A 27,536-nucleotide genomic window follows, 5' to 3' on the forward strand; every position below is an offset into this window, starting at 1 on the left:
ATATTGTATAGATACCTTTTTTGTGATTATCATGGAGATTATATGTAATATCCTAAAGCTGTTACACTCTGTAAAGTTGATGCCTACTTAGTCTCAATTACATGCAAAAACTACTTTCTTGCTCTACTCCTTTCAGTTGTTAATGTCCTAGTTTAAATCTTCAGATGTTCTTTGCCTATTTACAGACTTACAGTTATTTTTATGTATTTGCATTTTAAATCTTGTAGAAAATAAGAAGTGGAGTTACAAATCAAAATTATAATATTTTTATTTGTCCATACATTTATCTTTACTGTGATCTTTATATTTTATTGTTATCTGAAGCTATGAACCTAGGAGTAGAGAAGTAGAGAAGTCTGTTGAACTAGACTAGAGCATTTAGCTGATTTATTCTTAAATAGTTTTATACCATAAGTAGCCATTTCACCTATTCTGTCTATAGCACCTTTTGTCTCTCTTGCAAGCATTCAAACCTCAGCCACAGCACTATTTCAGATTTTTGTAGAAAGACTCATCTATAACAACCTACCAAGTAGTTTCAAGAGAATTGCTTCTAGCAAGGCAGCAGGAGAACATGGTAATGCTTATGTGTAAAAAGAATTAGGGAATTAGGAATACCTTATCTTTTCCCATATGATTTGTGGTATGGACCTTGTTTTTACTACTTATCCTTCTTACGAGGTAAAAAAGAAAGATTCACTTCCTCCAACCTCTTCCACCACCCCACCACCCCCGCTTTTTTGGGCTGATTTTTATTCTTTTGGAAGCTGAGACATCACCTCCTCCAGGAAGCCTTCCCCCAGTTTTCTTCCCACACCTTTCTTGTTGACTTTTAACTTATAGTGATGCTACCTAATAGCAGACATTATATATTGTCCTAATTCTTGTCCTAGGTTTCCTTCTCTTAGAAAAGCTAAATAGGCTGAGTCTAGGCAGAGGAATGCTTAGAATTTAGTTTAAGGTGGGAAAGAAAGCCATTCTATACATTCTGGTGGTTTTTTTGTTTTGTTTTGGTAATTCAACTTAGACATTTCAGAGGTAAGGCTTAAATTCTTTCCCAGATATCCCCCTGCCTATTTACTTTTATCTAATATTTCCTGCACTTTTTCAGTCTGTGATAAAGAACAAATATGTATGTGACTTCTTGTAAACATCAGAATATGAACTGATTTTTCTTTTTATTCAGCATTGTTTTTATTTCTCCCCCCCTTGGTAAGTATGCTGTAATATAGGATATTCAGAGTACCAAATAAAAGGAGGGAAAAGTGTGAGGGAAGAAAAGGGCAACTTACCTTGCTCTGGACTTGTTCTGTCAGTATATGATTAGAGAGAATATATGTGCTTGTTGCAGGGAGTAGGTACAGGATAGCAGGGATTAAAATAGTTGATTAAAATGTCTTTATGTATATTGATAATGGCTATAGGTTAAGACCAGGGAAGTGTAATTAAAATAATCATAGACCAGAAATAATGATTAAGAAAGATGAAATCTGAGAAATTTTTTTTTGTAATGTCATGAGCAGTAAAAAGTAAATATAACATTATGTAAAATCTGTAAACATTACAATGTCTGGAACCTTTCTTTGACGTTTGAGCTAAGTAAATTTAAAGCATATAAAGGAAGCCTGTGACTTAGTAGGTAGTGTTTTTTGTTTTGTTTTTGCCTGCCATCTTCAGATTGTACAACTTGGATATTTTAAGAAAATGAAGCGTTTAGATGTGTTAATTGTATTTATCCATAATGTGTAATGAGGTTAAACGAGGGTGTGTGGTTAATTACAAAGATTTGGGCTGTTGTAAATAAAAGAAAGCTTATACTTTTCTGAATGAATTCAGATACTCAATATGAGTGATTTGAATGAGTCAGCTTTAGGAAAAATGTAGGGATAAGAAATTTTGAATGAAAACTTTCTCTTTGGTCCATCTTGTAAATTCATTATGTTGCATCTGTAAGCAAAGGAGACTGTCAAGGCAATTTAAAAGAATAATGAAACACTTGGGTGTGGCTTTTTTGTTTGTTTGGTGGGACTAGAGTTTGAACTCAGGTCTTCATGCTTGCAAGGCAGGTGCTTTACTGCTTGAGCCAACAGAGTCTGGTTTTGAGTAATGGTTTTAGACATACAATTTCTTGGACAGATTAGTTGAACATGATAAGCCTTAGGTTTCTTACAGGAACCATGTACATTTGGAACTTACAACCTATGAGAAGTAGAAATAGGTTGTTTACTTCTTAAGTTGTGAAGACTGCTCACAATAATGCATATAAAGTGCTTTCTTCCATGCCTGTCACATAATATACATTTCACAAATAGTAATTGTCATCTATATTTGGCAAATAGTAGACAATACATGAAATAATAGAAAATAAGCCTTTTAGAGTCTAGTCCACCTAATGAGACTTTCACAAGGTAGGATGGAAATGGGAATAGTGATTTTTAGTGCTTAAATCACATTTGATTATACTTGTATAATTTGAGGGAGTCAGCCTGCCTCTTTCTCCCTCTCTCTCTGTCCCACTCCTTCTCCCCTTCTCCCCTTCTCCCTCTCCCCTTCTCCATCTCCCCTTCCCTTCCCAGCTCCCCTCTCCATCTCCCCTTTCCCCCTCCCTTTCCCCGCTCTGTTTCCTATCTCCCCTTCCCCCCTCCCCTTTCCCCTTTCCTCTTCCCCTTTTGCCTTTCCCCTCTCTTCCTTCCTTTCCCTCCCTTTTTACCCTCCCAACCCCCTGTGCTGGGGATTAAGCCAGGGTTTTATGCATACCAGGCAATCCCTCTACTAGTGAGCTACATCCCCAGCCCCAGTTACCTTTTTTAATTAATACATTTAAACCACAATGAAAGCACATCTATAATGATTCCTTTCTTTTAACAACAGATTCAAGCTTTCTGGACAGTTGCCTCTTGTTTCTTTACGAATTTCGGATAAAAAGCTGCAAGGAATCATGAAATTGGTTGAAAGCATTCCAAAACCTGAACCTGTAACTGATGCACCTGCCCCTATCAAGTCATTTCAGGTAATTTTTTAACATTTTTTTTGGAGGGAGCGGGTTGGTACTGGGGTTTGAACTAGGGCCTCATGCTTTCTAGGCAGGTGCTCTACTACTTGAGCCACTCTTCCAGCCCTTTCTTGTATTGAGTATTTTTGAGATAGGATCTCTTAAACTGTTCCCCTGAGCTGGCATCAAACCAAGATCCTCCTGAGATCTCTGAGATTCTCTGTAGCTAGAATTATAGGCATGAGCACTGGTGGCAGGCTCAGGTAATGTTATTTTCAGAATTAAAAGACTGAATTTTAAAAGAAAGTTCACAAGGAGTATTTGAAACAGCCATAGGAATTTCAGGTAAAATGATTTATAATTCATTTTGAACAGACATTTTAAGAAAGAAATTGATGAAATAGTAAAAAGTGCATTTAGATAAGGAAGATATAAAATAATGCCCGTTTTTTAGACACCTCCATTTTCTCTCACTAATGATAACACTGTTAACCACTGCTTCTGTACACACATGTTCATTCATGTATAAATATGTTCTTCAAATTTAAGAAATATGATTGGTGTCCTTTGTGTCATTACTATCATATATTGCATATCTTAGTGATACCTTAATGTTAGCAGTATAAATCTAGACCATATTGATACTGAGTTGTAGGAGTGTTGCATCTTTCATCTAATGCATCCTCTCTGGATGGATGGACGTTCATGTTGCTGTGAGTGTTCAGGTTATGAAAAGTGCTGTCTTGAACTTCCTTGTACATGTATTTGGTTATATTTTTATCCACAGACAAATTTCTATAAATGGAATTGTTGAATAAAAAAGTATATGAATTTTAAATTTAGATGAACTTAGCCAAATTTCCTTTCTAAGTTGGGTATTAATTTACAGTCCATTAACAGTGAATGAGTGTTTTTTTTTTTCCCTCTGCAGTAATTAATCTTATTCTTAGAAAATGTTGTCTTCTGGTTGATTTGCATTTCTATATGAGTAAGAAAGTCTTTTCCTAGGTTTAATGATTGAATTTTCCTTTTGGAAACTGCTGCTTATATCTTCTGTACTTTTTTCTATTGAATTATGGTTTTCCAGTTAAGGAAATTATATTGATTAGTTAAAATGACTTGTTTTTCTGTTTTGTTTTTTTTTATTTTACATATTCATTTATTTTTGCCATAAAAAGTCATTTTTTACATATTCAAATTTTTATAACTTCTGGATTGTGCATTATGTAAGTGTTGTCCTTCCAAGGTAATTTCAGAGGGAGAATATCCAGTCACAGTTTTCTTTGATATTTCCTCTGGTTTCATTCTCGTGAAAGTAATCTTTAACAATTACTTTTTTTCCTCTCTTTTTTTGTTGTTATATTTCCATGCATGCATATAATGTACTTTGATCAAATTTACCCCCTCTGTTACTCTCTGTTGTCCCCCTACCTCCCTTTATTTAACAGTTTTTAACAAGTTTTTTTCTTTTGAAATAATTTCAAACTTGAAAAATTGCAACAATAGCACAAAGAAACCCCACCCCTCCATCCATTTGAGAATAATTTGCTGACATAATGTCCTATTAGTCTTTACTCTACCATGTGAGCCACACTTCTAGCCCAAGTCTTAAGTTTTCTACTTAGGTCTATGTCCATTTTGTGTTAATTTTTTGTATATGGTATCTTTACTGTGTCTTCATTCTATTTTTAAATTTTTATTTCTAGATTTTCAGCTTAATTTATTAGAGAAGACCATTCTTTTTATTAAGTTGACTCTATGTGTGGCACTATTGCTGACTATTCTTTTTCAGTAATTTTTGTGTCTACCCTTTCCACCTGTGTCAGTACCATAGTGTATTAGTTATGCATTAGCTTCATGGTAAGTTTTAAAATCCGGTAAGGTAAGTTATCCAATTCTTTGTTTTTCCAAAATGTTTTTAACTAGTTTCTTTGCCTTTACATGTAACTTTTACATCTTCGTCAATTTTTGTAAAACTTCCTGCTGGGATTTTGATGAGAATAGTATTTAATAATCAATCTGGGGAGAACTGAAATTTTAACAGTATCAAATCTTTCAATTCATTAACATGGTATATTGCTGGCCTCTTTACCTTTTTATTTGTGGTTTATAGTTTAAACGTACATTTGCTATGTTGTTACAGCTTTATGTTCCCTCAAATCCATTTGTGGAATCCTAATCTCAATAGCTCAGGTTGTGACTATATTTGGAGATGGGTCCTTAAAGTCAGTTATTAAATGAAAATAATGCTGTTGTGGTGGTTCCTAATATAGCCTAACTGGTGTCTTTATAAAAGGCAGTTTGGGCATACAAAGAGATACCAGGGGTACATGTGCACAAAGGAAAGATGTCGTGAAGGTACAGCAAGAAGGCGTCAGCAGGCCAAAGGCAGAGGCCTCAGGCAAAATGAGTTCTGTCCATGCCTTGATCTTGGACTTGGTGGTCCAGAACTGTGAGAAAACATGCTTCTGTTGTGTAAGCCACTAATTTTGTAGTATTTTCTTATGTGAGTCCTAGCAATCTCATGTAGATTTTGGTACCAAGGAAGTGGGTTGTTGGTTATTACAAACACTTAACAATGTGGAAGTGGAAATGGTGAATACTGGGAGAGTTTTTGTTAGGAAAATCCTAGATTCTAGTCTTGAAGAAATAATTGGTAGCATGTTAAAACTGCTGCTGGTGAGACCTCCAGTAGAAATCAGGGACATGTTATTTGACACTGGAGGAAAGAGTATTCTTTTTGGTTTCACATTTTTTATTAGCATATAATATTTGTACAGGGGGATACATTATGATATTTACATATGTGCTTACATTATAGCTTAGTTAGATTTACATCCCCCCACCATTGTTCTCCCTTATCACACCTCCCGTCCGTTTCTTAGAACAAGTTCAACAGATTGCATTCTGCCATTTTCATATGTGAATGCAAATTACATCCAACATACTCACTTTTTCCTTATTCCTACCTCCAAGTCTGGAAGAGACTTGTTGGGTAATTCTTTTTTAAAAGTGGCAGAGGACTTGGCTGAATTGTTTTCTGGTGTTTTGTGGAATGTAGAGCTAGTACAGGATGAATTTGAACATTTAGCTGAGAAGATTGCTAAACAGACTATTGAAAGCAGAGTCTTGTTTCTCTTTCCTGCTTATAGTAAAACTTGACAAAACAGCTTTGGATAAGAATAATGTTTAAGGCTTTTCATTTAGGGAAGAAAAGATTTCTTACCCATCAGATTGTTCTGGCTAAGGCTCCTATAATAAAAGGCAGATTAATAAGAGAAAAGTATATGAAGTTATTTTATATAAGTTTAAAGTGAAATGGAATCTTCATCAATGAATACTTAAGAAACAGTAAAGTTTTTTATGGACAGTCCAGTCATACAGAAATAAGGTTGGAGGACAAAAGGATAAGATCTAACTAATACACTAGAGGGAAGTTTAGTGAGTCCTGTTTGTTCAGATTCTTTTTGGAATTTCTGTGTAATAGAGGCCTATCTCATTTTATCTCACTTCACTTTATTATACTTCATAGATAATTGGATCCTTCCTTCCTTCCTTCCTTCCTTCCTTCCTTCCTCCCTCCCTCCCTCTCCCCCTCCCCTCCCACTTCCTCCTCCTCCCCACCCCCTCCCCTCCCTGTTCCTCCTTCCCTCTTTCTCTTCCCCCTCCACTCCCCCCTCCCTCCTCCCCCTTCTCCCTCTCCTTATCTGCCCTTACTCCCTCCCTTTCTTTCATAAATTAAATGTTTGTGGCAACACTGTGTTAAGCAAGTCTTTTGGCATCTTTCTCCCCAGCAACATGTGCTCAGGTTATGTCTCGGTGTCACATTTCGGTTATTTTCTCAATATTTAATCTTTTTCAGTATTGCTGTATTTTGTATGGTGATCTTTGATGCTATTTTGTAATTGTTTTGGAATGTCATTAACCATGCCTTCCCAAATAGACATCAAATTTAATAGATAATTGTTTCCTGTGTTCTGATTGGTCCAATGACCTGCTGTCCTCCATCTGTCTCCCTGTCTTCAGACCTCCCTATTCCCCTGAGATACAACAATATTGAAACTAGGCCAATCAATAACCCTATAATAATCTGTATGTATTGAAGTGAAAGAAAGACTCACATAATCAAAACCTGGAAATGATTTGAGCCTTGTGAGGAAGACATGTCCAGCCGACAGGCAGAAAGTTAGGCTTCTTATGCCAGACAGTTAGCCAAGTTTTGAATGGAAATGTTTTTAAAGAAATTAAAAGTGTTACTCCAGTGGACAAATGGTAAGAAAGCAAAGAAGCCTTATTGCTAATACTAAGAAAGTTCTGGTTGTTAGGACAGAATATCAGACCAGCCACATCATTTCCTGAAGCCAAAGACTAATAATCCAGAGGAAGGCCCTAACTCTCTTAAATTCTGTGCAGACTGAGAAAGGTGAGGAAGCTGCAGTAGAAAAATTTAGAGCTACCAGATGTTGGTTCCTGAGATTTAAGTGAAGCTATCTCCATAATATATACAACTGCAAGATGAAGCAGAAAGTGCTGATGTAGAAGCTACAGCAAGTTATCTAGAAGAAGTAGCTAAGAAAACTGATGAACAAACAGTGAAAAACAGGTACTCAATGTGGACAAAACAGCCTTATTTTGGAAGACAGTGCCACGTAGGACTTTTATAACTACAAAGGAGAAATCAGTTCCTGGTTTCAAAGGACAGACTGATTTTCTTGTTAAATACTAATGCGGCTGTTGACTCAAGTTGAAGCCAGGGCTCAACTTAAGAATTGGGCCCTTAAGCATTAGACTCTATCTATTTGGCCTGTACTCTGTAAATGGAACAACAAAGCACACCTGTTACAACATGGCTGTAGGTTTCCAGTTGGACCTGAATGCAACCCTCTTGAGTTGTAATTGCCATGATTGCCTCCTAAGTCATTTCCTGACAGCTTTAATATTAGCTTGAGACAAGAGTCGTGTGCACATTGGCTTGGATGAAAGTTTCTTGTGTTGAGTACTGTATAAGCTTTCCCCCTGTGACCCAAGTTGCAGGGATGCACCAAGATTTCTGCCAGCCTTGACCACTTCTGTCAGTAAGTCCTCAATAAATTGTACTCCCTCTAATTTTGGATGTGTTTGCCTCTTTCTTTGGTTTTTTTTTTTTAATTCATTTATACACGTGCATACATTGTTTGGGCAATTTCTCCCTCCTGCCCCCGCCCCCACCCTTTCCCCCTCCCCCTCCCTTCCAGGCAAAAACCTGTTCTGCGCTTTTCTCCAGTTCCGTTGAAGAGTAGAAATAAGCAATAATGAAAAAGATGTAGCATTTTTGCTAGTTGAGATAAGGACAGCTATACAGAGAGATTCTTAGCATTGCTTTCATGTACAAATGTGTTACAACCCAGGTTGATTCATCTCTAACTGATCTTTACTCTGGTTCCTGATCCCCTTCTCGTGTTGACCTCTGTTTCTTTGGTTTTATAGCACCTTTTGGCTAGTACTTTTAAAGTGAATTTTCCCCACAATGATTTCGTACTGATTTGAGTATTTACTTTTTTTTTTCCAGTACTGAGGTTTGAACTCAGGGCCTCACACTTGCTAGGCAGGCACTCTACAACTTGAGTCACTTTGCCATTCTTTTTTTTTTGGCATGTGTTTGGGACTTTTTTGAGATGGGGTCTTGCTTTGTGCCCTGGGCTGGCCTCTAATCATGATCCTTCAGATTTCTGCCTCCCAAGTAGCTAGAATTGTAGGCATGAGCCACTGGCACTTGGCCTGAGCACACTTTTGAGACCTGTTGCTCAGAAAATGAAGAGTCCTTTCAAAATACTGCTGCTCATTGATAATGCATGTGGTCACCCGTAAACTCTGATGGAGATAAACAACAGAGTTAATGTTTATATACTTCCTAACAGAACATCTACTCTGTAGCCTGTTTAGTGATTTCCATTTTCAAGAATTAATGAAGAAGCACATTTTATAAGGCTGTTGCTGGTATAAATAGTAATTTCTCTATGCATCTGGACAAAGTCAATGGAAAACCTTGTGAAGAGAACTCACCATTCTTGATGCCATTTGGTACATTTGTGATTGATGGGAGGAGGTACAGCAAATCAACATTAACAGGAGCTTGGAAGAACTTGAGTCCAACCCTCCTGGATGACTTTGAGAGCATCAAGACTTCAGTGGAAGAACTAACTACAGATGTGGTAGAAATAGTAAGAAAACTAGAATTAAAAGTGGAGCCTGAAGACATGACTAAATTGCTACAACCTCATGATAAAACTTAACAGATGAGTGGTTACTTACGGATAACCAAAGAAAGTGAATTCTTTTTGGTGAATTTATAACTGGTGAAAATATAGTGCATATTGTTGGAACGACAACAGAGGAGTTAGAATATTTAAAAATATTTTGAATATTATATAAATTTGATAATACATTGTCAGGGTTCAAGAGGATTGGCTCCAGTTTTTTCAAAGACGTTCTACTGTGGATAAAATACTGTCAAACAGCATTGTATGGTAAAGAGATTTTTTATTTTTTATTTTTTTTGGTGGTGGTACTGAGGTTTGAACTCAAGGCCTCCTGCTCGCTAGGCAAGCACTCTACCAACTTGAGCCACTCTGCCTATAGAAATTGTTTTTATGTGAAAGAGTCAATCAGTACAACAAACTCCATTGTCTTATTTTAAGGTAATTTCAACCTCCCTAATTTTCTACCAGCAGAATTCTGACTGCCCAAAGGCTCAAATGATTGTTGATATTTTTTTTAACAATAGAAGTAGCTTAAAATTAAGTGTAGACATTGTTATTTTTATCCATAAGGCTATTGCATATATACTAGATTATACTAACTTTCATGTGCACTGGGAAACCCAAAGAAGTTTGTGTGGCTTCACTTTATTGCAGTAATCACTTTATTGTGGTGGTCTGAAATTGAACTTGCACTCTCTCTGAGGTATTGCCTGTATTCCTTTCCTCCAGATATAGAAAGGATAGTCCTTTGGAATGATGGTCTATGCCCTGCTTTTGAGGAAAATCACAGAATTCTTTTATGGTCTGCTTCAGGAGAAAAGTATTCTGGAAGTTCAATGATACTTTCTTCTGCTAGTTTTTCAAATGCAAAGTACTGTATTTTCTTGTAGCACATCCTAAATCCATCAGTGTCAAGGCTTACTGTATCGCTCCTTTATGCAAGAAAGTGTCATATTGCTTTAGAAACAGACAGCAGATCAGTAAAGCAGAATAATGTTCAAAAATAATTTTACAATATATGATTAAAATATATTTGATTTGTTACAAGGTAACAAATTGAAGGTAACACTTAAGTGAGGGAAGGATATCCTTTTCAATAAATGGTCCTGAAATAACTAGATTTCTGGGTGGGAAAACAAATGAACTTCATTCTGTATCTCATACCATATACAAAATCAAACTTGAGATGAAATAGATACATAAATAGACCTAATTGTAAAGACTGAAAGTATAAAATTTCTGGAACAAAAACTACAGGAAAAAAATCTTTTGTAGTAAAGATATTTTAAAATATAAAAAGGCGTAAACCATAGCATAAAAAAGCTCAGGGAAGGGGGCCGGGGGGAAGGGAGGAGAAATGACCCAAACATTGTATGCACATATGAATAAAACAAATAAAAAAAAAGCTAAGTTGGACTTCATACAAACTAATTCCTTCTTTTCTTTGAAAGAAACTGAAAAAAATAAAGGGCAAGTCATCCACCTGTCCACTTGAAAAATCTCTGCAAACACACTGATACTAGAAAAAATGTGCATCCAAAATATTTAAGGAGACCCAACAGCTCAATCAGAATGGATAAATAAACAACATGAAAAGATGTTCAACTTTATCCCCTACCAGGAAAATGAATCCATATTAAAATAACACCAAAGAATGACTAGAATTGGCTAAAAGTAAAAAACACAGTAACACTGTGTCTTAAAAGTATTAACACTATGAGAATTTAAAACTTTTAATCATTGTTGTAACTGAAAATGGTGTAACCTCTTTGGAAATAGTTTGGTAGTTTTGTTAAGTAAAGTTAAATGCATAGTTACCATTTGATTTTGGAATCCTAGGCTTTTACCTAAGAGAAAAGAAAACATGCCCACTAAAAGACATGAACTACAATGCTTATAGTATGGCTATTTATAATATTAAAAAGCTTTGAAAAACCCAATTGTCTATCAAGAATTGAATGAATGGATAAAAAATAATAGTATATTCATGTGATGGAATATAACTAAGAAAAAATATTGATACATACAACAATGATGAATGGTGACTGGGAAGAACTTAGTTCAAAAAAACTACAGGATCTTGTAAAGAACAGAACATGGAAATATTTACCAACTTATTTTACCAACTTAACAAATCCTGTGTTCCAAAACATAACAAATATAAAAGAGGAAAATAAAAGACCAATTTCTTTCACAAATATACATGTAAAAATTTCAAAACATTGTAATTTTTTAGGCAGCATAGTAGTTACTCTCTTAGAGGATGCCTAATGATTACAGGGAGCACAAGTGTAGCTTCTCAGTTGCTTATAATGTTCTGTATGTGTATCCAGGTGCCAGGGCTGGGTGTGCTCACACTTTGAAAATTTAGTGAGCTTTCTAACTATGGTTTATATATGCCTGTGTAGTAAGTTATACTTCAGTAATAGTATTGCTACCTCTCCCACAATGAGTTGATTTTCAGAGAAGGGCAGATATAATTAGCTGCAGTATATGCCTATTACAAAATTCCAGTTTAAACTAGAGTGAAATTTCTGGTGAGATTGGCAAAATTTAAGATCTTTGAAACTCCTAACTACTTGTGAGAATAAGGGGCCATACAAACTAATCTATTGCTGGTATTAGAATAATCACTTGTAACAACAATTTCATAGTACTTAATAAAGTAAACATATACAATCCCACTCTTTGGAAAAGTTTTGCACATGAGTGAGGCATGTTCAAGCATGTTTATAGTGGCTCCATAAATAAAAGCAAAAATCTATAACCAATACAAGGTTTCACCAAGAGTGGTGGCTAAATAAATATTGGTTTATTCATCAGTGTAGTATAATTTCGCAGTAATAATTGATAAACCGTTAATATTAAAATTTGTATTATTTTGTGAAACAAGGAAGTCATAGGAAAATATATGTGATATTCCCCCGTTTCTACAGCTTTGAAAGAGCTATACTATTTAGAAAATCATTTATAAGAGCCTAAATTAAAAACTAAATAAAAGCAAGATCATGATTAGTGGTGGGACGTGGTCAAGGTGGAATACAAGAAGATTCTTCTAGTTTGGGGTGTGGTAATGTTTCCTGGGTTGGGTGGAAATTTCAAGCATATTAATTTTTGAATCTGCATCTTTGAGAAAGGGTCTTGGTATGTAGCCCAGTCTGGCCTTGAGTTCATGATTCCTTCTGCCAATTGTCAGCTTTTCAATTCTGGAGGCCTTAAAGGTTGAGATTTTTGATTGTTTCTCATGGATGTCCTGGAGGTAGTTTCCTTGTTTAGTAATAAGTGTTAAGTTAAAATATAACTAAGATTTCTTTCTACTCACAGCTCATCTTCAGAGAAATAGTTAGGACAGTTCTACAATAGATATCTGGCCTTAAAATTGTGAAACCACTTTTTAAAGTCTGTATAATTTACTTTTTGAAATTAGACCTGATTTCTTCTTAGATTATTTGTGTTGAGTGGCTTTTTGTCAAAATTGTCTTACAGCTTTGAATAAAAAAGTCTTTGTGGTAATTGACAGTGAATTATTTTTCTTTCAGACTCAACCATCTACTTTGGCAATGTCACAGATTTCACAGAAAGTAATTCCTCTCTTGGAACTTCCATCCATTACTGATGATGGTAAAAATGAAACTGCTTAAGGAAATTTTCCTTATTATAACATACATAGTTAAAATAATTTCCATTTTGAGGCATATTTTCTTCAAATGACCATGTAGAAGAGTATAAATGTCCTTTCCTTTTAACCTCTAAGTTCTCTAACAAAGAGAAAAAAAAAGAACCTTACTAACATTTATATCTCCCGTGCATGGAAGACACTGAGTAGATGAGTAATTCAAAAGGGTGCTTAAAATTTGGGTTTATGTTCCAGTTCAGTTAAAGGGAAAAGAGTGGGACTTCTTGGCTGGGGAGGCATGTTATAAGAAAATTATGACAAGCAAGGGTAAGGTTTGCCATGTAAAGTCAGCATCTTCTCCGTTGGTAGCAATGTCTTGTAAGTCATCTTCCTGGCACAAAGAGGGAGTCACTATTCCAAGGCAGATTTCCTTTATCAATTTTAACATTCCTTACAAAAGGGAAACTTACGTTCTATCTTCAGAACCTCTTCTGTGTATGCCTTTTCTCAATATAATCAGTTGAGTATAATCCTTATGCTAAAGTGGTACAATTTGGAGTGGTATAGTCTGGTCTCTCACAGTCATACAAAAAACTTATAGACATTAGCAGATATTTGTGTATTATCAGGATCTTCTCACTCAGATTTCTTTAAGATAATACAGTTTGTTCCTTGGAGTTAATTTTATAGCAGGATATTTTTTGGTTTATAAAAATGTTGAATTTATAATTCCAAGGATTACTTGAGCTCAGTTTATTGTGCTCAAGGTTAAAAAACATCCCTGAAACTTTGTAGCTATCTAATTTTAATGTGGTATGTAGTTATTTGGTTAATTTTGCAATAGTAAAATCTATATAGTCTTTCTGTTATTCGAGAAAAATATCAAGTGTTAATTCTTACATGCACCTGCAAAAGTCTCAAATATTCTAGTATCAAATACCTGTTTTTTTATGAGCATATTGGAAAGAAAAAATAAATGTATTTTTCTATTTTCAATACTTTAAAAAAGGCTAAATATTAAGTAATAGAAAGTGCCATGTTGATACCCTTTTTTTCTTAGGGAATGTTTTCTTTTGTATGTGGTGATCAGAGAGGAGATGTTGTTTATAAGGTCATATACTCTTAATTTCAATTTTACATTATTAGGGATACAGTTCAGATTATTTTAGGCTTCCTTAAATGTCTTTTAGTAAATTTATTAAGTGGTTGAATGCTTTTCTAGTTTTTGAGCCTAAGTTTTTAATGTGAATTCATATACATATGTATATATGTATATTTATAGAGAAAGAGTTCATGGTGTGTGGAATCATTGGTATTGTGATTTGCTATAAAATTTTCTAATGCGATTTTGAAATAGATTAATGTTTTTAAAAGGTGATCATTAATCACCTCTAAGTTAATCTTTAAGTTAAAGATCACATTTTGAAAATTTTGGTCAAGATTTTTTTTGTTCAAAAGTAATGTATTTTCCACTGACTTTAATTCTTATGTTTATATTCAATTTTTAAATTCAATAGTATTTGCATTTATTCAGAAAAGTTATAAAAACATTACTGATCAGTTTTCTTGCTGACTTAAACAATACTGTGAAATTTAGATTCCGAGGAGGAATTTTTTGATGCGCCATGTAGTCCTTTGGAAGAGTCTCCTCCAATTCTTACTGGAGTTAAAAGTACTCGACCCAGAAAGTTACAAAAGCAAGAATATTCAAGGAATTTGTCCCAATTTAAAATACGATTTGAAGTAGCAGAGGTATGTACTGTGGTAAAATTATTATGGTTTATTTACATTTTTTCATTTATTAATATGTATAGCTTATTTATATAGTCTGATTGCTCACAGGCACTTTTTTTTTTTTTATCCTGCATATCTGTGTGGTTTCCCTTCATTCTTTTGAGAGTTAGGGGTTGAACTGGGTGCTGTGGCTCATGCCCATAGTTCTAGCTACTTGGGAATCAGAGATCAGGAGGATTATGGTTTGAGACCAGCTGGGCAAAATGTGCATGAGAACCCATCTCAACCAATAGTTGGACACAATGTCTGTCATCCCCATCCATGCAGGAAAGTGCAAACAGGAGAATGGTGGTCTAGGTCAGCCTGGGTGTAAGAGACTATTTTTGAGACTATATCGCAAGAACAACCAGTGCAAAACAGGCTGGCAGAGTGGCTCAAGAAGTAGAGTACCTGCCTAGCAACACAAGGCCCTGAGTTCAACTCCTAGTATAGAGAAGGGGTGGGGTAGATGATATTTTGTGGCTATTTAGTCATATCCTTTGAAAATGATTATTTATACATTGTAAGCACATATTGTATTGAGCAAGTATAAAATTGCTACTAAATTTTCAATGCATAACTTATCATATCATGCATACCTACTGTACCCATATATAACTACTATGTATGTAAACCTGTTTTCCATCAAGGTACTTTTTTTTTAATGGTACTGAGGTGTGAACTCAGGGTCTCACTTTTGCTAGGCATATGATGTACATGGTGGTACTTTCTGTTTCATTTCTTCTGTAGGTTTTGATTCAATTTTATCATCTTGTGGGAGATTGTGAACTACCTGTGGTGGAAATTGATGTTTTAGGATTGGGCACAGAAGCTGAGATTAGAACATTTGATTTGAAAGCAAATGCCTTTTTGAAAGAGTTCTGCTTAAAATGTCCAAAATACTTAGGTAAGAATATATTTTTGTTTTAAAAGATGAATTAATTTCATTGTTTGACTACTTGCTGTATATACTTTTTAGTCTTTAAATTTTGGATCCATTTATATTCTAAAGTAGTTTCAGAAGACTACTATATTTTGAGCTTATATTAGTTTGTTTTCCATTGCTATTGCAAAGTATCTGAGTCTTAGTAATACCTAAAGAGGTTCATGTAGCTCATAGTTTTAAAGGCTGAAAGTCCAAGTTCTAAGTGACTCTGTTTGGCCTCTGGTGAAGACCTCTTGGTTACTACTATCATTGCAGGAGCATATATGGTAGAGATCACTTGGTGAGACAGGAAACCAGAAAGTGATTCAGGCTCCAAGCTCTCTCTTCTGTAACTATTTATTCTCATGGGAACTAATGGACATCTCCCCCAAGACTACCTCAATCTCTTCCAAAGGCAGAGCCCCCAGTAATCTGTTCACTTCTTACTAGACTCTATCACTTAAAAGTTCTAACATGTAATACTGCCGTACTGAGGATCACACTTCTAAAACATGACCCTTTGGGGATGGGGAGAAACCACATCAAAACTACAGCAGAGATAGTTTTTAATTTTTGTAGTTAGTAGGTCAGGGTTGGGGAAAACTAGAGACCAAATAATAATAATTCTTTTCATTAAGGAAAGTTAAATAGGATTACAATTTAAATTTTTAAATGTAGGAACATTAAATTCCTTGTTACTGCTGTAACAATTTACCACAAATTTACTATCTCAAAGGAAAACAAATTTAATGTCTAAAGTTTAAAAAAAAAAAAAGGTCTAGGGAAGTAGTTTGATATTAGTCTCCCTGGGCAAAAATCAAGGTGTCAGAAAGAATTGGTTTTTGGAGGCATTAGAGTAGATACATTTCCATGTTCATTCAGGTTTTAGCTAAATCACTTACATGTGGTTGTTTGTTTCCTTGCTGCCTGTTAGCAGATGGCTGTGTTTTATTCCTGGAGGTCTCTAATGGTCCTTGCATTATCGCCTCCTACATTTAAAAATCAGGAAAGGGCACCAGATAACTTATACTGCCAGCTGTTTAATCACCTCTTACGTTTTGCTTCCACTCTTAAAAAATTTAGTGGAGTAGATTTGGCACACGTGAACAATCCAGGATGATCTCCATTTACCCTTAATCATATCTTCAAAGTCCATTTTACCATATGAGGTAACTTATTCTCAGATTCTGAGAGATCAGAGTGTATGCAGTTATTTTTTGGAAGGGAATAGTACTCTGCCTACCACAAACCCAGAGTCATAGTGGATCTATTACATCAAAGAGAATATTTCTGTTTTCTGCATTAGGTATTTGGGTGGGTGCTATTTATGTCTCTTATATTTTTTGATTTTTCCTTGGCAGGGAATTTTTAAGACAACTATTCAGTAGTATAATTTCATTAGTGTTATATATGAGTGTAGGTGATATTAATGAGGTTTGGTTTTTGTTTTTTTTGGTGGTACTGGGGTTTGAACTCAGGACCTCATGCTTGCTAAGCAGGCGTATAAGGATTGAGCCACTCCATCAGCCTGTTTTTGGTTTTTTTTTTTATCTTATTTTCAGGGCAGTTTTAGATTAATGGAACAGAAGACATAAAGATTTCCCATATACCCCCACCCCATGCAGAGCCCACTCCCCACCATAGTACGGTGTTTTTGTTAAAATTGACGAACCTATATAGACAAATAACTATCATCCAAGGTCCATAGCTGATACTAGGGCTCACTTTTTGTGTTATACATTCTGTGTGTTTGGACAAAAGGATAGTGGCAAGTATACACCATTATATTACCAGACAGAGTAGTTTTACTATGATAAAATCCTTTGTGTTTCAGTTATTCTTACTCTCTGGCTTGTGATACCTGGCAGTCACTGATCTTTTTTACTGGTCTCCATTTATTTTTTTTTTAACCTTTTCCAGCATGCCATAGTTGGAATCATACAGTATGTATCCTTTTCAGTTTGGCTTCTTTCACTTAGTAGTATGTAAGTTTCCCCCATGTCTTTTCCTGGGTTGGTAGTTTTTTTTTTTTTTTTGGCAATGAATAATATTCCATTGTCTGGGTACATATACCATGGCTTACTTACCCATTTACCTACTGAAAGGACATCTTGATTTCTTCCTGGTTTTGGTAGTTAAGAGTAAATCCATTTTAAGTAACCACATGCTGATTTTTGTGTAGACATGAGCTTTCAGTTTCTTTGGGTAAATAAATACCAAGAAACATGTTTGGTGGATCATTTACTTAAAGTATGTTTAGTTTTTCAAGAAACTGTCCAAATGCTTTTAAAGTAGTTGTATCATTTTGCATTTCTGCTGGCAATAAATAAGTGCCTATTGCTCCATATCCCAGCATTTTGGTGTTGTCAGTGTTCTGGATTTGGATCATTATAATAAGTATATAGTGGTAATTTGCATTTCTCTGATGTCTGGAGCATGTTTTTAGTATATGCCTATTTTCCATCTGAATATCTTCTTTGGTGAGACATATGTTAAGATCTTTGGCTATTTTTTAAAAGCAGGGAGCAGTTTTAATTAGTGTAGCGTGAAACTAGGGAGATATGATTTATAATTTTTTCCATATTCTGTCCTCATTGTATAATCCTTGAGAACTTGAGTATTAAAGATAGTGTTATAGTTATCTCTTGCTAAGAACACTATTATATGCTGCAAATAACACAGTTTTGTTCTGTTATGTCTTTTTCAATAAGAAAATGTTTGCTTTGATAATTGGAAAGAAAAGTAAACCAACTTGACAGTGTTGCCTGGTAACCCAGAAGTATTACAACAATTGGTAATTTTCATATTTATGCTTAGTTTTTGTTTGCTTCTTTTCCCAATAGAAAATACTTGCAAACAAAATCGTTTTGCTCTCGTTTTCTGAGGAGCAAGTAGCACAGTTAGTTATAAAAAAGAAATGATCTGTAAATAGTGTACTGAATCAGTGAATGTGTAAACAAACTGTGTACAAAGTGCGGGTCTTCTTAAGGGCTGAAGCTGTGATTTCCCATGTACAGTAGAAAGCTGATCTATGGGCTAATAAGGTTTTAAGTTTGGAGAACTTCTGGAATTTGTGGTGCTTTTTCTTTCTCAAGAACAGTATGATTAGTTTGTTGTCCTTTCTCTCAGTCTCTAGATGTTAACGTGTAGCGGCTTTAGTGCTCAGGTTACCATTGAAGTGGTAGAGCACCTGCCCAACTTTACCAACCATAAGTAATTTGATGAGGATAGTTTTAAAAGTTTCTTCCATGGCAGTTTTCCTAGAAAACCAGGTTTTGAACAGAAACAGTGTTGTAACTTAAGACTGTTATATAGTGGTAAGATTATTTTTAATCTAAGGTACAATATAGAAAAACTTTCTTGTATCACATACTTGATTTGTCTTCTCAACAACTGAGATTTTAGAAAGAGCTCTCATGATTTTCTTTCTGTTTCGGTGAACCAGGACCAGAATTCTCTTCATGCCCTTTCATTGTTCCTAAAAACCACTGTTTTTTCTTTAACAGATTTCTAGTTTTTCTTATCTTACCTCTTGCTTAGGATGAAGAAGGTTTGAGACTTTAGTGTTGAGACACAAGGGAAGGGAACAGAATTGTGAGGAGAAATTATATTTTTTGAGTTTAAAAAATAAAGAAGGAAACTTACTGGGTAGAATTCATTCCAAGACCCAGAATTTATACAGGAAAGCCTTTTTCAATTCTCTAATTGCTGATATTGCCTGTAATTATTTTCAGTTTTCCTACTGAAAGGTAATTTAAATATTATTTTTAGATGCAAACAAGAAACCAGTTTATTTGGTCACAACATTGGATAATACAATAGAAGATCTGTTAACATTGGAATACATGAAGGTAAGCAGTTCCATTTATATCTGCTTATAGGTAAATCTGCTGACGTTTTATCATCAAATTTTGGAAGTTTTGTAATAGTTTGTTTAATCTTTATTCTAATGTAATAAAGAATAATTCTGTAACTCCTAACACTTTAAGTTTCCATTCGTCTTATTGTGATTTATGAATGCTTCATATAGCAAAATAAAGTAGCCTGTGTTCTAATTACAAAAGACCTATAGTTTGATTAACTGTCCTTCCTAGGTACTTCAGAAACACATTTTTAGTCTTGATGGAATTTATTGTTATATAGGATGCAGAATGATTATTTCATTCCATTTTCTACCATTGTCTGAAGTTACTCAATTTTCCTACTGTCAGTGACTTCATTCCATTCTTACTAATTTATATGTCTATTTGTGAAGTTTTGTATGTACTCTGGCCTATTTATGATTTATTCCATGGTCTCATTGATGTTATTTTTATGTAAGTTTTACAACATTTTAATACTTTATAAAAACAATTGTCCAAAGAGCATTTTAGTACTTTTAAGACCATTTTTGCTATCTGTTATTGATGTAGCTATTTTAAGACTTTTGTTGGTATGTTTACATTAACTTTTAGATTGTAAAAGTGTTCTAGATCTAAAGAAAATGAATAACAAAGAAAATAGGGAAACAGATATATATATATATATATATATATATGCATACACACATACATACATATACATGTATATATATATCTCTATATATAGTGAAAAAGGGGAGGAAGTCCTGTTATTTCCAACAACCTAGATGAGCTCAGAGGATATTATATTATGCTAAGTGAAATAATCCAGGCACAGAGAGACAAATATTGTAGGATCTTACTTATATATTGAATCTAATGAAATAGAGAAGAATGGTGGCTACCAGAGCTGGACTGGAGGGAGAGGGAAGAATGGAGAACTATTGACAAAAGGGAAGAGTCTCAGGAATAGGTTTTTGTTTTGTTATACAAAAGGGTGATGTTAGTCAGTAATAATGTATACTTCAGAATAACTAAAGGTAAGTTTCAAATGTCTCACCACAAAAAAATGGTTGGCAAGCAAGGTGATGGGGCTGTAAGTTAGCTTGATTTAATCATTCTGCATTGTATACATACATGAAATGTCATATGGCAACCCATAAATGTATACAATTTTGAGTCCTCATTTATTAAATAGTTGCTAGAGAAGCCCACACTTACCAAATTTCTTTTGTTTTGGTAATGTAGTTGCATTGTTCTAGTGAAAAGTTTCTTGTTTGGGTAAATATATATATAGCATATATACACACACGTAGTATTTATGTATACATATGTATTTGCCTAGTGTATCGTTACCTTTTATATATCTATATAATATACACATCTGGAAAAATTACATAAATGTATATTAGAAGTATAATGTAATTATATACACACAGGTCTTCCTAAGATGCTCTAACAGATTTATTTTTTCTTGGATAGGTTGAAAAAAATGTGCTTGACTTGAAAAGTACCTATAACAATGTTTTACAGCTAATTAAGGTATGAGTAGATAATCATTTATTTTTAAATTAGATACTTTATTTCTTTGTCTTAAGTTTATAATGAAAACTATCTTATAGTTATAAGATTTTTGAGGATAAAAACTGAATAGAATAAATTGAATTCTTTGTAAAACATAGTACCTTGTAGAAACTACACAAGTAATTTTTTTTAATTGACCTATTGCTAAAATCAACATTGTTCTGTAGGTGAACTTTTCCTCTTTGGATATTCATCTACATACTGAAGCTCTTCTGAATACAATAAATTATCTTAATAATGTCTTTCCTCAACCAATGGAAAAATCAGCCCCAGTGTCTGTTACAGAGACTGAAGACAAAGGAGATATCATTAAAAAATTAGGTATAGTTTTTTAAATTCAGTCTTTTAAGCCAATTAAATCAATGACTTTAGGCTTTGGACTTATTAAGTTGCAATATTGACTTCAAAATTCTATTGCCTAGACTAAAATATAGAAGAATTAATTATATACCAGGTTAATTTTAGAAAATAATGGTAAAGGAAACAGATTACTGGTGAGGAAAAGTTATTTATTATATAATTGGTTTTAGTTGGAGATTATACAGTAGAAAGATTTGATTTATGTTGAAGTTCATGCATTTAATAGCATTATTTTAGATTACAAACATGAGACAGACAAAATTTGAGTTGATATCAGAATGTATTTTTAATCAGAATACAGGCTGAGCATCCCTAAACCAAAAACTTGAAATTTGAAATACTCCAAAATCTAAAATACTTTGAGTGTCATATAGGTACTCAGAAAGTGTTATATTTTTAGAGCATTTTGGATTGGGAGTTTTGGATGGTGGATGCTTAACCTACTTTTTCAAAGCAGTGAGCATTTGTAGTTCTCATAATGGCAAGGATCCTCCTAGTAATTACTTCATCTCATTTGATAGGTTTTTTTTCAGATGATTATTCTTCTCTGGGAGCAGTGGTTTTTTTAGCTTATTTGCTTAGGTTTTTGTGATTGTTTTTAGAATTCTCAATTCAATAGGGAATATCTTTGGTTTCAGTTGAATTGGAAATCAGGTTACTTTAATATTGTCATTTGTGGTGATTTTACAGTTGCCTTGTAAGTGTCGTGTGATAACCACTTAAAGTTTTCCTGTGTTTGACAATATGATTTTTTTAGGTTTAAAGGTATCCATGAATGAAGATACTATTACTCTACAGATTTTAGCAGAATTATCATGTTTACGGATTTTTATTCAAGATCAGAAACGAAACATTTCTGAAATTAAGATAGAAGGTAATAAAATCTCATAAAAATAAATTAAAAATTATTAAATGAAAGTAAAAGCAATTATTCATTCTTTTATTCCCTTAGGACTTGATTCTGAGATGATTATGAGGCCTTTAGTAACTGAAATAAATGCAAAGCTAAGGAATATAGTTGTTTTGGATTCTGATATAATGGCTCTCTATAAAAAGGTAAGAATTTGTTTTTGTTAACACATATCCCTAAGAGTGGTCTGTGGTCATACTTAGCAGTTAAATAGACCGTTGTCCTATTTTAGCAGTGTGATTTACTATATGTATGGGTTTGGAGTCCAGCATAATGGAATACTTAACTTAGTTCTGCTTATTTTTTTAGCTTTATCAAATTAGTTATGAGCTTTAGCACATGACCTAATCTCAGATTCCATTTTTTCATTTGACCAAGTACTTTATACTGTCTTGCAAATAACCAGTGATCCTGGAACAAAGAGTTTTGGGGGGAGGCTAATAAATACCCTTTCCCACTTTTTTTTAAAAATAAATATTTCAGATACGAACATCAGAAGGTTTAAATTTTACAAAAGTATTATTGTTCTGGATGCTTACTAATACATCGGTCATAAGGTTAGGAGAGTCCTTGAACTGGATGGTTGGTGATTAAAGGGTAGCTATGTTGTTACTGAGTGTTTCTTGACTAGATACTTGTGAATTTGTACAGTAATTAGTGAATAATGAGGCATTTAGGTCAAATGGTATATTCAAGGGAGTAAAGAGAATATCAAATTATAAGTTCAGGAAAATTTGAAGTACTTCTTATTTTTTAATTTTTAATTTTAATTTTTTTATTATTCATATGTGCATACAATGCTTGGGTCATTTCTCCCACCCTGCCCCCACCCCTCCTTTACCATCTACTCCGCCCCCTCCCTCTCCCCCCCACTCCCTGGATACCCGGCAGAAACTATTTTGCCCTTATTTCTAATTTTGTTGTAGAGAGAGTATAAGCAATAATAGGAAGGAACAAGGGGTTTTGCTAGTTGAGATAAGGATAGCTATACAGGAAGTTGACTCACATTAATTTCCTGTACATGTGTGTTACCTTCTAGGTTAATTCTTTTTGATGTAACCTTTTCTCTAGTTCCTGGTCCCCTTCTCCTATTGGCCTCAGTTGCTTTTAAGGTATCTGCTTTAGTTTCTCTGCGTTGAGGGCAACAAATGCTAACTAATTTTTTAAGTGTCTTACCTATCCTCATATTTCCCTTCTGTGTACTCGCTTTTATCTTGTGAATGAAGTTCCATACCCTTGGTGTCCTTGCCCTTGATCTAATGTCCACATATGAGGGAGAACATACGATTTTTGGTCTTTTGGGCCAGGCTAACCTCACTCAGAATGATGTTCTTCAGTTCCATCATTCAGCGAATGATAACATTTCATTTTTCTTCATGGCTGCATAAAATTCCATTGTGTATAGATACCACATTTTCTTGATCCATTCATCAGTAGTGGGGCATCTTGGCTGTTTCCATAACTTGGCTATTGTGAGTAGTGCTGCAATAAACATGGGTGTGCAGGTGCCTCTGGAGTAACCTGTGTCACAGTCTTTGGGTATATCTCCAAGAGTGGTATTGCTGGATCAAATGGTAGATCAATGTTTAGCTTTTTAAGTAGTCTCCAAATTTTTTTCCAGAGTGGTTGTACTAGTTTACATTCCCACCAACAGTGTAAGAGGGTTCCTTTTTCCCGCATCCTCACCAACACCTGTTGGTGGTGGTGTTGCTAATGATGGCTATTGTAACAGGGGTGAGGTGGAATCTTAGTGTGGTTTTAATTTGCATTTCCTTTATTGCTAGAGATGATGAGCATTTTTTCATGTGTTTTTTGGCCATTTGAATTTCTTCTTTTGAGAAAGTTCTGTTTAGTTCACGTGCCCATTTCTTTATTGGTTCATTAATTTTGGGAGAATTTAGTTTTTTAAGACCCTATATATTCTGGTTATCAGTCCTTTGTCTGATGTATAACTGGCAAATATTTTCTCCCACTCTGTGGGTGTTCTCTTCAGTTTAGAAACCATTTCTTTTGATGAACAGAAGCTTTTTAATTTTATGAGGTCCCATTTATCTATGCTATCTCTTAGTTGTGCTGCTGGGGTTCCATTGAGAAAGTTCTTACCTATACCTACTAACTCCAGAGTATTTCCTACTCTTTCCTGTATCAACTTAAGAGTTTGGGGTCTGATATTAAGATCCTTGATCCATTTTGAGTTAATCTTGGTATAGGGTGATATACATGGATCTAGTTTCAGTTTTTTGCAGACTGCTAATCAGTTTTCCCAGCAATTTTTATTGAAGAGGCTGTTTTTTCTCCATCGTATATTTTTAGCTCCTTTGTCAAAGATAAGTTGCTTATAGTTGTGTGGCTTCATATCTGGGTCCTCTATTCTGTTCCACTGGTCTTCATGTCTGTTTTTGTGCCAGTACCATGCTGTTTTTATTGTTACTGCTTTGTAATATAGTTTGAAGTCAGGTATCGTGATACCTCCAGCTTTGTTCTTTTGAGTGAGTATTGCCTTGGCTATTCGTGACCTCCTGTGTTTCCATATAAATTTAACAGTAGATTTTTCAATCTCTTTAATGAATGTCATTGGAATTTTGATGGGAATTGCATTAAACATGTATATTACTTTTGGGAGTATCGACATTTTTACTATGTTGATTCTACCAATCCATGAGCATGGGAGATCTCTCCGCTTTCTATAGTCTTCCTCAATCTCTTTCTTCAGAAGTTTATAGTTTTCCTTGTAGAGGTCATTCATATCTTTTGTTAGGTTTACACCTAGGTGTTTTATTTTTTTGAGGCTATTGTAAATGAAATTGTTTTCGTATATTCTTTTTCAGTTTGTTCATTATTAGTGTATAGAAAAGCTAATAATTTTTCTGCATTGATTTTATATCCTGCAACCTTGCTGTAGCTATTGATGGTGTTTAAGAGCTTCTGAGTAGAGTTTTTTGGGTATTTAAGGTATAGGATCATGTCATCTGAAAATGGGATATTTTGACCTTTTCTTTACCTATTTGTATTCCTTTTATTCCTTCTTCTTGCCTAATTGCTCTGGCTAGGAATTCCAGTACTGTGTTGAATAGGAGTGGAGATAGTGGGCATCCTTGTCTGGTTCCTGATTTTAGAGGGAATGGTTTCAGTTTTTCTCCGTTAAGTATAATGTTGGCTGTAGGTTTGTCATATCTAGCTTTTATAATGTTGAGGTACTTTCCTTCTATTCCTAGTTTTCTTAGAGCTTTTATCATGAAATGGTGTTGGATCTTATCAAAGGCTTTTTCTGCATCTATTGAGATGATCAAGTGGTTTTTGTCTTTGCTTCTGTTAATGTGGTTTATTACGTTTATTGATTTTCATATGTTGAACCACCCCTGCATCCCTGGGATGAAGCCTACTTGGTCATGGTGAATAATCTTTTTGATGTGTTGTTGAATTGGGTTTGGCATTATTTTGTTGAGGATTTTCCATCAGTATTCATTAAGGAGATTGGCCTACAGTTCTCCTTTTTGGAGATGTCTTTGCCTGGTTTTGGGATAAGTGAAATACTGGCTTCATAAAATGTGTTGGGCAGTTTTCCTTTCCTTTCTATTTCGTGGAACAGTTTAAGGAGGGTTGGTATCAGTTCTTCTTTAAAGGTCTGATAGAATTGAGCAGAGAATCCATCAGGTCTATTTCGTGGAACAGTTTAAGGAGGGTTGGTATCAGTTCTTCTTTAAAGGTCTGATAGAATTGAGCAGAGAATCCATCAGGTCCTGGACTTTTCTTTTTGGGGAGACTCTTGATTGCTGCTTCAATTTCATTTTGTGTTATAGATCTATTCAGGTGATTAATTTCCTCTTGGTTCAGTTTTGGATGGTTATATGTATCTAGAAATCTGTCCATTTCTTTAAGATTTTCAAATTTATTTGAATATAGGTTCTCAAAATAGTCTCTGATGATTTCCTGGACTTCCATGGTGTTTGTTGTTATCTCCCCTTTTGCATTCCTAATTCTACTAATTTGGGTGTTTTCTCTCCTTAGTCAGGTTTTCCATGGGTCTGTTGATCTTGTTTATTGTTTCAAAGAACCAACTTTTCATTTTATTAATTCTTTGTATGGTTTTTTTGTTTTCTATTTCGTTGATTTCAGCTCTTATTTTTATTATTTCTCTCCTATTTGTTTTGGGATTTACTTGTTCTTTTTTTTCTAGGAGTTTAAGATATATCATTAGGTCATTGATTTGGGATCTTTCAGTCTTTTTAATATATGCACTCACGGCTATAAACTTTCCTCTCAGGACTGCCTTAGCTGTGTCCCATAGGTTCTGGTAGGTTGTGTTTTCATTTTCATTGACTTCCAGGAACTTTTTAATTTCCTCTTTTATTTCATCAATGACCCATTGTTCATTAAGTAATGAGTTATTCAGTTTCCAGCTGTTGGCACATTTTTTGTCTTTACTTTTGTTGTTGAGTTCTAGTTTTATTGCATTGTGATCAGATAGTGTGCGCGGTATAATTTCTATTTTCTTATATTTGCTGAGGCTTGCTTTGTACCCTAGAATATGATCTGTTTTGGAGAAGGTTCCATGGACTGCTGAGAAGAATGGATATTGTGTAGAATTTGGATGAAATGTTCTGTAGACATCAAGTAGGTCCATTTGATCTATTGTATATTTTAGATCTTGGATTTCTTTATTGATTTTTTATTTGGATGACCTGTCTATTGATAATAATTGGGTGTTAAAGTCTCCCACAACCACTGTGTTGGAGTTAATATATGCTTTTAGGTCTTTCAGGGTATGTCTGATGAAATTGGGTGCGTTGACATTGGTGCATAAAGGTTGATAATTATTATTTTCTTTTGGTCTATTTCCCCTTTATAAGTATGGAATGTCCTTCTTTATCTCATTTGATCAATGTAGGTTTGAAGTCTACTTTGTCAAGAGATAAGTATTGCTACTCCTGCCTGTTTTTGGGGGCCATTGGCTTGGAAAATCTTCTTCCAGCCTTTCATCCTAAGCCTATGCTTATTTGTGACAGTGAGATGGGTCTCCTGTAAGCAACAAATTGTTGATCTTCCTTTTTTAATCCATGTCATCAAGCGGTGCCTTTTGATGGGTTAATTAAGTCTGTTGACGTTTTTTGATGGGTAAATTAAGTCCGTTGACATTGTAAGTGTTAGTACTGATAGATATGTGGTGATTCCTGTCAGTTTGTTGTCTTAGTTGTTTGAAGGTTTGATTGTGTGTACCTAAGTTGAGGTTACTCTCTACTTTCTTTCTTTTCTTTTCCTGTAGTTTAGTTCTGCCTGTCCTTTCATGGTTACATTGGG

General features: G+C 34.4%; 1 protein-coding gene across 3 annotated transcripts in view; it reads left to right on the forward strand.

Annotated features, from left to right (window-relative positions):
- Vps13a (vacuolar protein sorting 13 homolog A) overlaps positions 1 to 27,536 on the forward strand; it is a 237,897-nt gene that overhangs the window by 79,065 nt on the left and 131,296 nt on the right. For all 3 annotated transcript variants that reach the window (XM_074052093.1, XM_074052095.1, XM_074052094.1), the window contains exons 23-31: positions 2,872 to 3,010; positions 12,771 to 12,852; positions 14,445 to 14,599; positions 15,371 to 15,527; positions 19,317 to 19,396; positions 20,867 to 20,926; positions 21,136 to 21,289; positions 22,086 to 22,202; positions 22,281 to 22,384. In XM_074052093.1, coding sequence (XP_073908194.1) covers positions 2,872 to 3,010; positions 12,771 to 12,852; positions 14,445 to 14,599; positions 15,371 to 15,527; positions 19,317 to 19,396; positions 20,867 to 20,926; positions 21,136 to 21,289; positions 22,086 to 22,202; positions 22,281 to 22,384 — 1,048 coding nt within the window. The remainder of the gene's footprint in view (positions 1 to 2,871; positions 3,011 to 12,770; positions 12,853 to 14,444; positions 14,600 to 15,370; positions 15,528 to 19,316; positions 19,397 to 20,866; positions 20,927 to 21,135; positions 21,290 to 22,085; positions 22,203 to 22,280; positions 22,385 to 27,536) is intronic.

The sequence above is a fragment of the Castor canadensis genome, chromosome 13 (genome assembly GCF_047511655.1).
Source record: "Castor canadensis chromosome 13, mCasCan1.hap1v2, whole genome shotgun sequence".
NCBI classification, from domain to species: Eukaryota; Metazoa; Chordata; class Mammalia; order Rodentia; family Castoridae; genus Castor; species Castor canadensis.